At 37.9% G+C, this 17,054-nt stretch overlaps 1 protein-coding gene and 1 pseudogene across 3 annotated transcripts in view; one reads left to right on the top strand and one right to left on the bottom strand.

Annotated features, from left to right (window-relative positions):
* FMN2 (formin 2) overlaps positions 1 to 17,054 on the top strand; it is a 402,924-nt gene that overhangs the window by 147,179 nt on the left and 238,691 nt on the right. For all 3 annotated transcript variants that reach the window (XM_011380009.2, XM_023523198.1, XM_023523197.1), the window contains exons 5-6: positions 5,199 to 6,859; positions 8,432 to 8,576. In XM_011380009.2, coding sequence (XP_011378311.1) covers positions 5,199 to 6,859; positions 8,432 to 8,576 — 1,806 coding nt within the window. The remainder of the gene's footprint in view (positions 1 to 5,198; positions 6,860 to 8,431; positions 8,577 to 17,054) is intronic.
* LOC111731538 lies at positions 859 to 4,670 on the bottom strand (annotated as a pseudogene).

Here is a 17,054-nt window from a genome sequence, read left to right as displayed (position 1 = left end):
CCTCTTATAAAATTAGGTCCAATGCCAAATCTCTCCCTATTTAACTTAGACCATCTGTTATGATCTATTGTCCTTTAGTTTTGACAGGTTTAGTTTACCAATGATTTGTGGATGTTTTAAACCACATGATACAAATACAATGTAAGGTAAAATTGTTAATCTTGAAGAAGTTGTAGAATTGTCTGAAGTCAGGGAAGGTGATGGTGAAGGCCTTGAATCACATGAAAAGTAATTGATTAGTGAACCTGACAGAGTTAATTTGATTACGTATGACGATGTAACAGATATGTTAAAAGACGTTAATTTGCATATCAGAGTGTTGTCAGAGACCGCTAGGGAAATTGATGAAACTGTAAAATTCTACAAAAAATTACCATCTTTTTCTAAAAGATGTCATATATCATGATATCATATACTTTTGTCAGAAAATTTACATTGAAGAATATTAACACTTGACTCATTTTAATTCTAACAATTTATTCTTGCTTACCATTATGATAAACTTTTAGAAATAAGGCGATGTAGTTTAATTTTTAATATTTTAATATTATGTTTTGGGGAAAAATAATTTTCCCTCACAATTTTAGAAACTTTTATTTGCATTTGTTTTATGCTGAATTTATCCCTAGGCCATAAGTTTTTGTTTCTTCATTTTCTTTTGGGAAATCTTTTTCTTCTGTTCAATCTCCTCTTCAGGTTTAGAAACAATCTGCCCTTTTTCAGTGAGGATCATCTCGGTGTGGCAGGGGGAGCTCGTGTAGGGTTAGCCTGTACGTCCAGCAGTGCACACTGGGGGCTTTGTTCGTCTGGGTGTGCTCAGTGACCAGAGACTCCATGTCTAAACCTTTAAGTTCAGCATTATTCTGCATTTTCAAACATATGCAGCAGAAGTTCAGCATTGATTTTGGGCCATTGATCCTGTGTCCAGCGCCCCTGTCTGGCTTTGGCACACTCACCAGTTCCACCATCATAATAGAGGAATGGCATGCATTGCTTCTCTAAGGTGACATCTTTCAGATACTTGGTGGCTTTTCCCACGTGGAACTGGTGTTTGAAAATGCAGAAAAATGCTGAACTTAAAGGTTAGTTGGTGAAAGGCATGCAAGAAGTAAATTCTGGAAGTTTTCCAAAACTCAATTTCTAAATGTTATTACCTAGGCCAGCTCTTTTTCATCATAGATTTGAATATAATAAAAACAGTATGAAAAGTAAAAGACATGAAGAAAGCAGAGAAAGAGGAGGAGGAGAAATTAATCCTAAATCACAACAACCCAGCACAAGAGCATTTATTATACCACTTTCTACATGGGTTCAGGCCCCCACATTTCCAGGCCAACCAGCCCAACACAACTCTCAAAGCCAATGATCACTGAAGTTATGGTACCAGTGATTGGAAAGATTCCTGGGATTTTTATCCTTTCTATCATTTGCACAGCTGGTAGGAAAAAAATATATAAAAGAGCATCCTATTACACATAACTAGTACCAGAAAAAGACTTTTTAAATGGAATCAACTTGAGACAATTTGGCAGTTACTTTAGATTGGCTCTCCCAGCCTCCAGCCTCCAGCTGCCTCTCCTTCTATGTATAGAAGTGGGAAGAAAAACTACATTTATAGACACCCTTGCAGCTAGGTTAATCCAATTAGATACAGTTGAACAGAGACTTAAAAAGTAGAAAACAGTTGAACAGAGATTTAAAAAGTAGAAAGCACACTCCTGTGTGCCTTGACTATTCTGTGAGCAATCAAGATCGTTATATAAATGGGAAAATGAGAGCCCTACTTATATACTAGGATTATTTAAAAAAAAAATACTTATTAATGCTTAAGGGTCACTTTTAAGGTTATGCTGGAAAAATGAAAATAATTTATACAGTTTAATAATTAAAAGTAAGGAAGAAATACTGAATAGTTAAACTTTTTATTAACATCAGTTTGGGCCTAGATTTTGGCTTCTGGCTTATTCTCATACTTATTAACATCATAATTGGAGAGGAATTAAGTACAGTGGCCAAACAAGATATTGTTTATTACAGCTATTTTACTATGGATTATTTAGAAAATATATGGCACAATTTCCCAAAATATGCATTGTAATGCTTTGTGTAGACATTGGTGAAAAATAGTGATTTAAAGTATTTATATTTATATATATATTAATACCTATATTTACATATAAATAAAAAGTGCCTCTCAAAATTTTGCCTATTTAAAATGTGTTACATTTCTTTATTAGTTGAAAAGTAGTTTTCAGTTTCTTTCCATAGTTATGGCTACTTGGTATTTTTTTTTTGATATGATATATGAAAGCAATAAATACTATTTATGACTTCTTTAAATTTACATAGTACTCCAACATATTAATATCCTGTGAACTGCCAAAAACCAAATTCATTTACAGCAGTATTACTGGTCATCAAAATGGAGGGGAAAGGAAACTACAGTTGTGAGAATGTGCAGACGCTCCCACGAAGGCATCGTTGACCCAGATGACCGGGTAGTATCTGTCCCCTCAAACACCTCACTACTCTGGAACGCCCATTGTGATGAGCATGTGTCAGCTCAGAGGGTTTCCTAAGTTCTCACATGTTTCTCGTTTTCTGATCCGTCTGGTGAACGGGCAGCAGGAAGCTGGTCAAAGACATTGCGCCCTCCCTCCCCGTCTGACCAGAACTTGGAGCAGCCACATCCACCACTGGGCCACTGGGCCCTGGCTTCCCTCCTTGGAAGCAGCCAGCTGGGAATGAATGACTTCAGCAAGAGCCAGTGCTGGCGGCAGCCCTATACTGGGGACAACTTCCTCAGTCATATACGTACCTTCTCCATAGGTCAGTCCCCCAACAACGGAAGTTCCAATGGCTGGAGCCAGTGCAGGGTCAGGTGCATCAATATCAAAACTCATATGGATTGGCCTCCGAATTTCGCCAGTCAGCAGGTGAAATGTCCGTGCCATGATCTTCTGGATACCAAGTTGATCTCTGCCTCTCACGGAAAAATACTGGATATCGTAATTCTTTAAAATAAAAGAATTACAGGGCGGTGGGAGGGGGGGTGGGGGGGTGGAGGGGTGGGCAGGCCGGTCCACATCTCTTAGACCAATATACATGATACTTGGGGAAGAGATACAAGGTTTTATCCAGGAAAATCCTGGGAGCTGTGGTACCTTGTCCCGTAGTTCTGTAGGAGAAATGAAACTGGCTGTGCATGGAGATTGCCGGATGAAGTGGTGAGGGGCGTACTGATGTCACGTGGGCATCGACCCAGATCACACAGAGGTCTGGGCAGTGCTGGGCATGGCCATCAATGATATCAGTTGCCAGACTGTAGTCTCCTGCCACTGCAACAAAGTGTGGCCACCTGACACTGCTCTGCTAACCACCTCAGCCAGTTCCGGGTTGGCAAGGCACACAGAGCAAAGATTCACTGTCAGGCTTTAGAGGTCATCTTTGGGGGCTGGGGTGAAACTCAGGTCTCCGGAGTCTTAGGCGGCAATCCAAATTGGAGAGCCTTTCCGGTTTCATCAAGCCAGCAGGACTGTATTCCACTCCTTTTCTTTTCTGTCCCTGTGAGACTGGGATTCTGGTCACAGTCACAGAGTGGACAGACTTTCTCAAGATGAAATTCACTTGCATCTGGAGGAGATGCAAGAGGCTGCATCTCAGGGATGTACTGGGCAGAGCGGACGTCGCCAAGGTAGAGGCTGCTCCGTTGGGCTTGCCCCCTTAGGTGTACTTGATATTTTTTGATTACAGGGAAATAAAGCACCTTGTATAAGGCTATGTCTCTAAAGTTTCAAGTTCTCTTCTCTCAACCAGCATCATAATTACCTTTAGAGAGTTAAATATTTCATTAAAAGGTAGAGTTTACAGGGAAGAAGTAGCAGGAGTTAGGATCAAGGCTATTAAGTTTATACCTTTTCTATCCCCATGGAAAAAAATGTAAATCTGAAGATTTTTTACAAATATACCTGTAGCATCAAAAATGCTTCATTCGTAGTAAATACTCATTTTTGTCTTATTCATCTGCCGTTTTTCCACTGCAAATGCATTAGATATTTATTTTGGATTTAATGAGAGTAAAGAAAAAGTTTTTTATTTTGTGTAGACTTTTCTTGGATCCAGAGTTTAACCTTGAGCAAGCAGGATAAGCACTTAGTTTTATACGTGATATCATCTTCATATTACCTTTTAATTATTCTTCCATAATTATTCTTGCCCGTGTGCGGAAGACAGTCGATGTGTACTCCTGTGGATTATGGCGCTGTTGGGATTATTTTTGAAAAGACCTGAGATGCCCTGGAGAAATAGTTCTCAGCATGAGAACTCTCTCACTCTACCTTTCATTCCAGCCTTGAGAGCAAATCCAAGACTGTGTGAGCAGCTGTCTGACAGTACAGCTTCATGCAGCTGGGGTTTGCCCTCCCTTCTCTTCTACCTTCTACTATTCCTTTTTTTCCTCCTTTTTCTTTTTCCATTCCTTCTTTTTCTCTTTTCTTTTTACTTATCTGTTATCCATATTTAATTTACCCACAGGTCTTTTCCCCTTTTTTTCTACCGAAGTATTTTTTTCCTCAAAAGATTCACAGTTGATTGTACATATGACTTGTGAAAGGAGGACCCCATTTAGATATGAAGGTGACCTATACATTGGCACAATTGTTACCAGCCATCTCTATAAATTGTGGAGAGCATAAGGTATCACTTTCTTAAATGCCTTGAGTAAAATATTAAAATTATAGTAAACACGATATGTGGTCTGACACATGTGCATGAAATATATGCTCGTGCCCATATGAATGTTAAAAATATTTCACATAATCTTATTGGAGACTCTTTCAGTGAGTACCTTTAAAATATAGGATTTAAAATGTCTCTAGGGAACATCCCACTAGCAAATGTTACTAGGTGGGAAAGAAGCCTACTTGGAGGGTATCCTGAGTGAGAAAATTCTGAGGACTTTCTTTCCTCAGTGCTCTTCTTGTCTTCAGTGATATCGTTTAAAAAATTTGATAAACAAAGGCCTTAGGATTTTATGGTAATGAGTGTAAACCACTTTGAAATCTGAGTGTGGAGGAGTCTTTCTGAAAGTATTATAACAAACTAATCTATTTTGTTTAATTTTGTAAGTCTTTTTTAAATATATATTTGAAGGGTTTCTTATTTTATATTTAACTATGTCTGTCTTTGTTGCCCTTTAGGAGGCTGTAGACATGAAGTCTGAGGGACAGGCAACTGTAATTCAGCAGCTGGAACAGACCATTGAGGATCTGAGGACCAAAATAGCTGAACTAGAGAAGCAGTACCCGGCTGCGGACATGGACGTGGCCAGCGGCCGTCACGGGGTTCAGAATGGAGTGACCCCCTCAGAAGATGTCTGTCTCGAAGCTCTCAGGTTAGAAGAGGATGTAAGGCATCAAAGGATTTTACAGGCAAAATCAATCCAGACGTCCCCGATGGAAGAGGGCAAGGTACTGACGCCGCCTTCTGGTGATGCATTGCCGGAGGGTCCCTCGCGCCCGCCCGCGGCTGAAAGTGGAGACCCATCTGTGCTAGCCTCACCTTCTGGGCTTCAGACAAAATTCTGTTCAGAGATTTCTTTGATTGTGACTCCAAGGCAAATATCAGTACAGCTCGACGCACATCAGTCCATTCAGCCTCCGCCATCTCTATCCCTTCCGTGGTCCGATAGTCAAGGCCAGGTCAGGCCACAGCCTTACCATCCTACTCTTCAGACTGAGTTTGAAACCAGCCGTGAACACTCTGTTTTATCTTCCTTTGAAAACAGCTGTAACATCCCACCCCCACCACCTCTGCCTTGCAGAGAGGCTTCCAGTCCCATGCCTCGCCTGGGCGCGGTGGCTCCCGCCCCTCCCCCCGTCCCTGGCAGGACAGGGCCTTCTCTGCTCAGTACAGCAACCCCCCAACCTCTCTCTGTGCCTGGTACAGAAATGCTGCCATCCCCTCCCGCACCTTTGCCTGGAGTGGGAATACCCTCTCCCCCACCTTTGCCTGGAGTGGGAATACCCCCTCCTCCACCTTTGCCTGGTGAGGGAATATCCCCTCCCCCACCTTTGCCTGGTGAGGGAATACCCCCTCCCCCACCTTTGCCAGGTGAGGGAATACCCCCTCCCCCTCCTCTTCCCGGAGTGGGCATACCTCCTCCCCCGCCTCTTCCCGGAATGGGAATACCTTTCCCTCCACCTCTTCCCGGAGTGGGAATACCCCCTCCCCCACCTTTGCCTGGTGAGAGAATACCTCCTCCCCCTCCTCTGCCTGGAGCAGGCATACCTCCTCCCCCCACTCTGCCTAGAGTGGTAATACCCCCTCCCCCACCTTTGCCTGGTGAAGGAATACCTCCTCCCCCTCCTCTTCCTGGAGTAGGAATACCTCCTCCCCCCACTCTTCCTGGAATGGGAGTACCCCCTCCCCCACCTTTGCCTGGTGAGGGAATACCCCCTCCCCCTCCTCTGCCTGGAGCGGGCATACCTCCTCCACCCCCTCTTCTCGGTGCAGGCATACCTCCTCCCCCACCTCTGCCCGGAGCTGGGATCCCCCCACCTCCTCCTTTGCCAGGTATGGGTATTCCACCTGCTCCCGCTCCTCCTCCCTGTCCTGGAACAGGCATCACCTCACCCCAACCACCTACTCTGCTTCCTGGATCTGGCCCTCTACCCACCCCACAAGTTGGGAGTAGCACTTTACCAATATCACAGATGTGTGGATTTCTTCCCCCTCCATTACCAACTGGCTGGTTTGGATTAGGGACGAGCCAGGACAAAGGGATTAGGAAGCAGCCAATAGAGCCTTGTCGGCCAATGAAGCCTCTGTACTGGACGAGAATTCAACTGCACAGCAAAAGGTAACGTGAATGTGAGGTCGTCAATCTGAAGGAAGCATTTTCCTTTAAAACTCTTGGGAAAAATTACAATTTGATGTATTTTTAAGTACTGCTCTGAAATTTATCTTTAGATTTTAAATCAAAATTTAGTGAAACACTCTTGTTATTTAAAAGTTAAGACTTTTCTCTGGAATTATCAAAAGGATAAAACAAATGATATTACGTATCAGTGTATAACATGTACAGGTTTCTGTAAAGTTATTGATTGATCTTTTAAAGATAGAGGGATATATTTTTCTTAGTGTACATGCCCTGATACCTAGTTGCAGAACTTCACTTTGACAAATGTGAATCAGATCCTTAGACAGACTAACTGCGGAGGATGTTTGCTTCCTTTTGAAGGCACAGTCTTCTTTTACCATTCCATTCTGTTTGCAGTAGTCTTTCTCTTCAGAAATGTGCTACACAAAAATACACATATCCACACCCTATGTGTGAAATAATTTAGCTTTGAGAATTTCATGGCACTTCCATAGAATATTGATGATATAGTATGCAGTTATATCATAGCTGGAAATGATACTTATTAACGAATACTTGCCCCCAGGTATGCTGGTAGCATGTCACTTATCCACACATAATATGTAGCTGTGCTCCCTTATCCCTGGGACAGTGCAGTGATGCTCGGCTGTGCTGGTAGGAGAAAAAACATGCGCTTTAAACTTTAGTGGCCTTCCTTGTTCTAACTTTTGACGATACTTTGAATTTTGTCTAGCTGATGTGGCGTGCATTTAGAAACAGGATATTTACCAGGCTCATTCTTATCTTATTTTTTTTTTTTCTCTTCACTGAATTATATTAGGGGAAACAATCTAAAACAAGCATTTTAATTACTTCAAACTTTATAGCTCATTCTCTTTATAGTTATCATGTCATATATATATGTTTGATGCATCATTTTAAACCATGCCCCAAACTCATTTTTTTCCAGATATATTAAGAGTTTTGTTTGTTTGTTTTTCTTTTTAAAAAATAGATCTACCCTTTTTAGGTGGTAGTACATGCATCTAGTTTTTACGAAGTCAGATAATAATTAGGTGATGGGAAGTGAGAGGGAGATGGAGGATGCTGCCTTGGGTCATAAAATGATTTATTTTTTAACCCACGAATAATCTACAAAGCTGATGAATCAAGTTGGGATTGTATATGAAAACGTTTCCTACCTTTATTGCCTATACTGAGAGGAGTTTTTCTTTTATGTTTTTATACACAGATTTGATAACTGAGAATTCCTGGAAATTATATCTAGGCAAAGGTTTCCTTCTATATTAATAGTATTTTAACTTTCTTATCAGGTCAATAAAACAAATGGTGGTCTTCAATAAGAGTATTCTTTCCCTTTTCCTGTCTTCCCGCCCGTTCGCCTCTTTTCATTCCTTCCTTCCTTTGATGTGTCATTCCTTCCTGACTTTTCATCCTTGTTTTCTCTTCTGCCTTTCTCTTTTTTCCCTTCTTCCTTTATGTTTACGCTAACCATGATATCTTGTAGTTTGGTTCGATGGTTCTTTCATTTGGTGTTTTGCTTAACTTTAGAGACTCCAGTGCTTTACTTATTTGGGAAAAAATTGAAGAACCATCTATAGATTGTCATGAATTTGAGGAATTATTTTCCAAAACTGCTGTAAAGGAGAGGAAGAAACCTATTTCTGACACCATCACAAAGACCAAGGCTAAACAAGTGAGTACTTGTGTATTTTCTAAAATTAGACAGTGTTTTTGGCATAAGTGTGAACTTTCATTAGAAAAAAACTTTGAAATCATTTTCTAGGCTGTGGAACCTCCACCCTCCCTGAGCAGTATTAGAGATTAGAATCTGAGGACATGTGGTTAAGTGAAACTGTCCCAAATAGAACAGGAAACAGTCTTCACCAAGTGAAAATGTCCTCACTATTTTATTTGTGGCCTTCGGATACATACTTCCAAATTTCAACCATTGCTTGATTCCAGAATTAGTTGTTTAGAAATTTGTTGTCACTTGATTGAAATCTGTCTGAGAAGCACTATTATGGGTGGGAATAAAGGTAAGAGTGGGCAAAGAAAAACAAGAAATCCAGTCCTCAGTAACTAGCCGATGGTGCACTTGGCATTTCATTGCATTGTAGCACTCTATACGTGGCATGTGGAAGAGGGTCTTGTATCCAGTTCCAACATCTCCATTCTGTGTTGGGTCTTTTGATCTATCCTGTGATACCTGAGTCATAGGAAGAAAGAACTCTGCATTTAGAGAAAAAAAACATTCCCAAGCAGCATTTTTCAACCAGTCTACTTGATCATGAAGTGATATTGTTGTAAATTTCCCAGGTGTTGTTCAGGAAAGTGTAGTAAAACCTACAATAATAAGCCCCAGATAGAAGGTATTGCTATTGGTGCCCATCTTTACCCTGAAATAGGGAGTGGCTACATTTCTTAACTTTTGCAGAAGGGTAAGGGGAATGTGGAGGCAAGAGAATGGCAAACAGCTGCCTTTTAGAGTCAGAGAAAGAGGAAGACATGAGGCCTTAGGCCCCCGATTTCTCCTGGCCCAGCCTCTCCAGGTGGGTGGTACCTAATGAGGTGACCTGGAAGTTGTAGCTAGTGTAGGACCCAGAGTTGTTCCCATTGATATTTATTTCAGAGTAGATAGCTCTCACCAGATAGACGCTGCCAAATACAGCCAGGAAGGGATGGATTTGAGTGGACAGCTAAGACCCCTGGAACTTCTGGCCGAGTGGGTGGGCAGGCTCACCTCAGTCATTTCTATTAAAATGATAATGATGCAAACTCAACAATTATGTAGTTGAATTTTTCAGAACCACATATTGCATTACAGCTGGTTGCTGGTGACCTTAGGTCAGTGACTGTGGTAAATTAGCACCTGGCACATTGTAGGCACTGAATAAATATTTGTTTAACAAATAAAACAGCTGACCAGGGGAGGACTTTATAAAGATCAGTGACTGTGCGCAGTAATAATTAAAAACCAGAAAATCATTCATCTCGTAATAATCAGTTCGGCCAAGGTGGCACAGTGTTAAGAGGTATTAAGTTAAGTGGAAAACCACATTTTTTCTGGCAGAGTAAATATTTTAAAAATCTTTCCACCATATATTTGCATACAGCATACTTAGGCTGAGTGATTCTCTCTCTTCTCATGGGTTGTGTCAGAGATGGAAAAGCTGTCTGGGCAAAGAGTATGGGTAGAGAGTACAGACATTGAGGAGAGTAAGGCAGCCTGGATTGTCACTTGATGAATGGGCAGATGTGACATGGGGTATCTCTTGTCCAGGAACAAAATGCTCAGGAAAGCAAACCATGCCCTCCCATCACCATTTTTTTTTCCTGTTAAATGAACACAAATAAGGCAAATGCCTCACATGTTGCTTGAGGATATAGGGTTTTATGATTTATTTGCTATAGAATTCAGATTTTAGCTTACTGAAATAAAATAATGTGTAACTCATCAAAATTTCAAATTCAGCTAGTTGGCATGAGATGGCTTCTTTGCATCTGTCTTCAACATCCTCCAAACACAACCGCCTCACTCTGTCATTAAGACATTTCATAAACAGATGTTTCATAAACTGTGGATAAGGGACTTTGCCAATGTCATAATTTGCACTTATTGATAGTGATGCTACTGTTTACCTTCAGCTTCAAACTATTTATGGAACAGTCTCCCTCATGCCTCCTGATAAGCTCATTCAGTATCTTCTTGGCCCGGGTTTTGGTACTGAGCTCTGCGTTTCAGGTCTGTTTTTGGAGGGATAAAGTATTTTTTTTTTTCCTGTGTGTTGAAGAGAGAAAAATCTGCTGCTAAGTGATATACTGCTGAAGAAACCTAGTTTCATTTAATTTCACTGCATTTGGAAGAAAAATCAATCCATTCCATTTACTTGAAATATCTAAAATTTTGCTTAAGGAAAATGTATTTCAGGATGCATGCAAATCATTCCCCTTTTTATGGGAAATGCAGACTGATTGTATGTACAGACGTTTTTGGTACCTCATGATTCATTTTCAGTGAAATTAATAGCCTTCAATGCTATGGCTTATGTTTATAAAGGTATTTTAAGCAATTCTTATATACAATAGAGGCTGGAAGTTCTGTTTTTCTTCAAATATCTAAAAATAGCCAAAATTTTTTTTTTTGTGATCTGTCTTCTTGAAAGTAAGACTTTACTCAAATGCACTGGTATTTAATGAGGTGCCTGTGCTGTTTTTACTCTTTCGGAAAAAAGACATTTTCAGTGTGATAATAGAAGATTCCTTAGCTGCGCACATTGCTGTTTGGCATAAAGAGAAGGAGGGTTATTCTGTGAACATCTAGACTAGTACTGTTGATGAATATCTTGTGTTTCTAAATCTTTTTTCCTATAAGGAGTCTATCACAAAGCATTGCAATTTTTTTCATGGAACGTATATTTAATTTCTGTGATGACGTCTTAGTTTATCTTTTTTTTATTTTGAATTGAGATTATCTGAGAAGGTATGTGAGTTTATCTGAGGATGGTTTGACATAGTTCTCCTTGACCAAATGAGTGTGACATTTATATGTCAGAATTAAATGTCAACCCGCTAACTTAGCAACAACCCCGTCTCTTAATGAATCAAGAAAAAAAATAGAAAATCTTATTTCCTAAGAGGTCCATGTCTAAACATTGACACCCCTACAGACTTACCCATTTTTAAGGAATGCTCTAGAGCTAGTAAACATTTAGTCCAATGTCCTCTCTGTTGCCAGGGTAATTCAGTGATGTTGATGAAGATCCTGTCACCTCAAATAAAGATTAAGTTTAACCCCAGTAGGAGGAGCAGCAGCAGCAATACTACTAATAATAGTGATGATTATTATTATCACTATATAAACTCTTTGACAGAGTTTATAATGTAATAGTGACAACAACAACAATAGTAATAAATATGGAAACCACAGGCATATCGTGCTTTATTTATCAGGTGACACTCATTCTCTTCGACACTCCACTGACATTCACCGACTTAATCTACACAATCCTGTGAGGTAGACATCGTTGTCCCTAGTCTGTAGTACAGGAAACTGAAGTGTAGAGGGATTATGTTATGCTCCTAGACTGGCAGGGGACAGAGCTTGGGTGGGGTTTCAGGTATACGATATGCCGATTTGACATTTGTTTACCTTACCACGTGATCACCACACTAAGTCTAGAAATCAGCTTTCACCATGCAAAGTAGCCACATGATTATTGACTGTATTTTCCTTCATCTTTTTTACCCACTCTGTAACAACCCTCCCATCCGGGACCGTTGGTTTGACCTCTGTTTCCGCGACTCTGTTTTTGTTTTGTTTTGTTCATTTATTCTGTTTTGTTTTATTTTTTATTTTTTTGATTCCACATTATAAGTGAAATCTTATGGTATTTCTCTTTCTCTGTCTGAATTATTTCACTTAGTGTAATACCGTCTAAGTCCATGGCAAGATTTTTTTTCTTGATCAGTAATATTCCATTATATACATATATGCTACATCTTTACCCATTCCTCTATCTATGGACACCTAGGTTGCTTCCATATCTAGACTATTGTAAATAGTGCTGCAGTGAATAGAGGGGTGCATATATCTTTTTGAATTAGAGTTTTTGTTTTCTTTGGATAAATACTGAGAGATGAAATTGCTGAGTCATATGGTAGTTCTATTTTGCAGTTTTTTGAAGAATCTTTGTACTGTTTTCTGTAGCGCTGCACCAATTTACACTCCCATCGACAGTGCACAAGAGTTCCCTTTTCGCTACATCCTCACCAACACTTATTTGTTGATTTTTTTTATGATAGCCATTCTAACAGATGTGAGGCAGGATATTATTGTGGTTTTAATCATCACTGATGATTAGTGATGCTGAGCATCTTTTAATGTCTGTTGGTCATCTGTGTGTCTTCTTTGGAGAAATGTTTATGTCTTCTGCCATTTTTTGATCAGATAATTTATTTTTTGTTCAGATCATTTATTTTTTGTTATTGAGTTGTATGAGTTCCTTCTATATTTTGGATATTAACCCCTTATCAAATATATAATTTGCAAATACATTCTCTCATTCAGTACATTATCCTCTCGTTTTATTGATGGTCTCTTTTGGTATGCAGAAGCTTTTCAGTTTGATGTAGTCTCATTAATTTATTTTTGCTTTTGTTTCCCTTGCTGAGGATACATGTTCAAAAAGGTATTACTAAGACCGATGTCAAAGAGTTTACTACCTCTATTTTCTTCTAGTTTTTTATGGTTTCAGGTCTTACATTTGAATCTTTAATCCATTTTGAGTTTATTTTTGTATATGGTGTAAAAGAGTGGTCGAGTTTCATTTTTTTTTTTTTTTTTTTTGCCTGCATCTGTCCAGTACTCTCAACACCACTTATTGAAGAAACTGTCACTTTTCTATTGTATATTATTGTTTTCTTTGCTTTAGATTAATTGACCATATACATGAGGATTTATTTCTGGGCTCTCTATTCTGTTCCATTGATCTACGTGTATATTTTTGTGCCATACCATACTGTTTTGAATATTATAGCTTTGTGATATAGTCTAAAATCCAGAAGCCTGGTATGTCCACCTTTTTTCTTCTTTCTCAAGATTGCTTTGGTTATTTAGGGTCTTTTATGGTTCTATGTAAATTTTAGGATTATTTCTTCTAGTTCTGTGAACATTGCCATTGATATTTTGATAAGGATTGCATTGAATCTGTAGATTGTTTTGGGTAGTATGGACATTTTAACAATATTAATCCTAATCTGTGAGCATGGTATATCTTTCTAAAATTTCTCTTCAATTTTTTCTCTTCAGTGTCTTATTGTTTTCAGAGTACAGGTGTTTTACATTCTTGGTTAAATTTGTTCCGAGATATTTTATTCTTTTTGATGCTTTTGTAAATGTTTTTTTTTGTTGTTGTTTGTTTTGTTGTTGTTGTTGTTAATTTCTCCTTCTGATCATTATCAGTGTATAGAAGTGTGACAAATTTCTGTGTATTAATTTGGTATCGTGCTACTTTACTGAATTTATTTATTTTAATATTTTTTTTTGGTGGAGTCTTTAGGGTTCTCTGTCATGTCATCTGCATATTGTGACAGTTTTAGCTCTTCATTTCTAATATGGATGTCTTTTATTTCTTTATTGTGTCTGATTGCTGTGGCTAGGTCTAACAATATTATATTGAATAATAGTGATGAGAGTCAGCATCCTTGTCTTGTTCTTGATCTTTCAGCTTTTCCCCATCAAGTGTGATGTTAGTTATGGGTTTGTCATACATAGCCATTATTATGTTGGGATAAGTTTCATTTATACCAGTTTGTTGAGACTTTTTATCATAATTGGATGCCGAATTTTATCAAATGCTTCTTCTGCACTTATTGAGAAGATCATATGATTTTTATCCTTGGTTTTGTTGGTGCGATGTATCACATTAAGTGATTTGTGGATATCAAACTATTCTTGTCTCCTTGGGATAAATCCCAAGGTCTTTAATCTTGGTCTTTAACCCTTTTAATGTTTTGTTGAATTCAATTTGTTATTATGTTGTTGAGAATATTTGCACATATGTTCATTAGGGATATTATTTTGTAATTTTTTTTTTTTATTATTTTGTAATGTCTTGTCTGGTTTTAGTATCAGGATATTGTTGACTTCAGAGAACTCTTTTGGAAGTGTTCCTTCTTCTCAAATTTTAAAAATATAGTTTAAGAAAGATAGATATTAATTCTTCTTTCAATGACTGTTAGAATTCACTTCTGAAGCTATATGGTCCTGGACTTTTGTTTGTTGGGAATTTTTTGATTATTGCTTTGATTTCGCTGCTAGTAATCAATCTGTTCATATTCTCTGCTTCTTTTAGGTTTAGACTTGGAAGGTTATCTGCTTCTAGAAATTTATTTATTTCTTCCAGGTTGTCCAATTTATTGGCATATGATTATTCATAGTATTCTTTAGTGATTCTTTGTATTTCTGCAGTGTCAGTGGTAACCTCTCCTTTTTCATTTCTGACTTTATTTGGCCTTGTTGCGCGCCGCGCTCTCTCTCTCTCTCTCTCTCTCTCTCTCTCTCTCTCTCATCTGGCATTTTGTTTATTCTTTCAAAGAACCAGCTCTTGGTTTCATTGACCTTTTCCATTTTTTTTTTTTAAACCTTAGTCTCTATTTTGTTTATTTTTTTTCTGACCGTTAGTGTATCTTTCCTTCTACTTTGGGTTCTGTTTGTTGTATTTTTTTCTAATTCCTTTGGTGCAAATTTAGAATGTTTACTTTAGATATTTTTGTGGCCTGGGGTAGGTCTGTATAGCTATGAACTTCTCTCTTAGAGCTGTTTTTATTGTATCACATAAATTTTGGGGAGTTTTTTTTTTTTTTCATTTTCATTTGTCTCAAGGTATTTTGGATTTCCTGTTTAATTTCCTTTTTAATGCATTGATTGTTTAGTGCTATATCATTTAATCTCCATGTGTTTGATTTTTTTCCAGTTTTCTTCTCATAGTTGATTTTTAGCTTTATACCATTAGTGGCCAGAAAAAAAATGCTTGATATAATTTCAGTTTTCTTGAAGTTATTGAGACTCGTTTTGTGTCCTAACATGTGATAATTTGGAGAATGTTCCATGTGCACATTAAAATGCATTTTTGGATGAAATGTTTTTTTAAATGTTTATTAAATCGATCTGCTCTAATATGACATTTAAGGCCATTATTTCCTTATTAATTTTCTGTCTGTATGAGCTGCCTAATGATGTTAGAGGGATATTAAAGTCCCTTACTATTATTGTATTGCTGTGAATTTCTCCCTTTATGTCTATTAATATTTACTTTATTTATTTAGGTGCTCCTATGTTTGTTGTATAGATAGTTATAATTGTTATATCTTCTTTTTGGATTGACTCTTTTATCATTATGTAATTTCCTTCTTTGTCTTTTTCTGCGGTCTTTGTTTTAAAGTCTATTTTGTCTGATATAAGTATTCCTACCCCAGCTACAAATATCGCTACTCCAGTTTTCTTTTTGTTTCGATTTGCATAGAATATCTTTGTTCATCTCTTCACTTTCTGTCTATGTGTCTTTTGATCTAAAGTGAGTCTCATGTAGGCAGCATATAGTTGGGTCTCGTTTTTTTTAAATCCATTCAGTAACCCTACATCTTTTTAATAAAGTCCATTTACATTTAAAGTGATTATTTGTAGGTATGCAGGTATTGCCATTATTTTGTTGTTGGTGGTGGTGTTTCATTAGTTCTCTGTTCCTTCTTCTCTTGATCTCTTTCCTTTCAGTTTGCTGGTTTACTTTAGTATTTTGTTTGGCCATTCTGTTTATTTTGGTATATTTGCATTTCTTTTGGTTTGTGGTTACCATGAGTATCATACATATCTCTATATCTTTAATAGTCTATTTTAAGCTATTAGGCATTTAAATTTAAATACACTCAAAAAGCACTGCATTTTTACTCCCTCTTCCACACTTTGTGCATTTGATGTTATATTTTATATCTTTTTGGTTTTTACATACCCTATTTTTGTAGTTATAGTTAATTTTTCTTCTTGTCTTTTAACTTCTATATTAGCTTTTTAAGCACTTGATTCACTGTGTTAATTCTGTATTTGCCTTTAACTGTGAGACTTTTTTTTCTTTAATTTTTTTTTTTTCTGGTTATGGCTTTTTCTGCATAAGAAAGACCTTTTAACGTTTTTTGTGAAGACAGTTTAGTGATGATGAACTTCTTTAGTTTTTGTTTGGGAAACTCTTTATCTGTCCTTCAATTCTGAATTCTAGCCTTGCTGGGTATACTATTCCAGGTTGTAAGTTCCTTTCTTGAGACTTTTAACTATTTCCTACCACTCCCTTCTGGCCTGTAAAGTTGCTCATTGCCTTGTGGTATTTCCCTTGTTTGTGACTTATTTCCTCTTGCTGTCTTCAAAATTGTCTTTTTATCCTTAACCTTTGACATTTTAATTAAAAATATGTCTTGGTGTGGGCTTCTTTGGATTCATCTTGTTTGGAACTCTCTGTGCTTCTGGATCTTGATAATGTTTCCTTTCTCTGACAGTTTTCAGCTATTATTCCTTTAAATATACTCTCTGCCTCTTTCTCTCTCTTCTCCTTATGAGATCCATATAATGAGAATGTTTGTCCTCTGGATAATGTCTCATAGTTCCCTTATACTAACCTATTAA

Source organism: Pteropus vampyrus, unplaced genomic scaffold (genome assembly GCF_000151845.1).
Source record: "Pteropus vampyrus isolate Shadow unplaced genomic scaffold, Pvam_2.0 Scaffold383, whole genome shotgun sequence".
Classification (NCBI taxonomy): Eukaryota; Metazoa; Chordata; class Mammalia; order Chiroptera; family Pteropodidae; genus Pteropus; species Pteropus vampyrus.
This window is presented reverse-complemented; position numbering and strand designations above follow the sequence as displayed.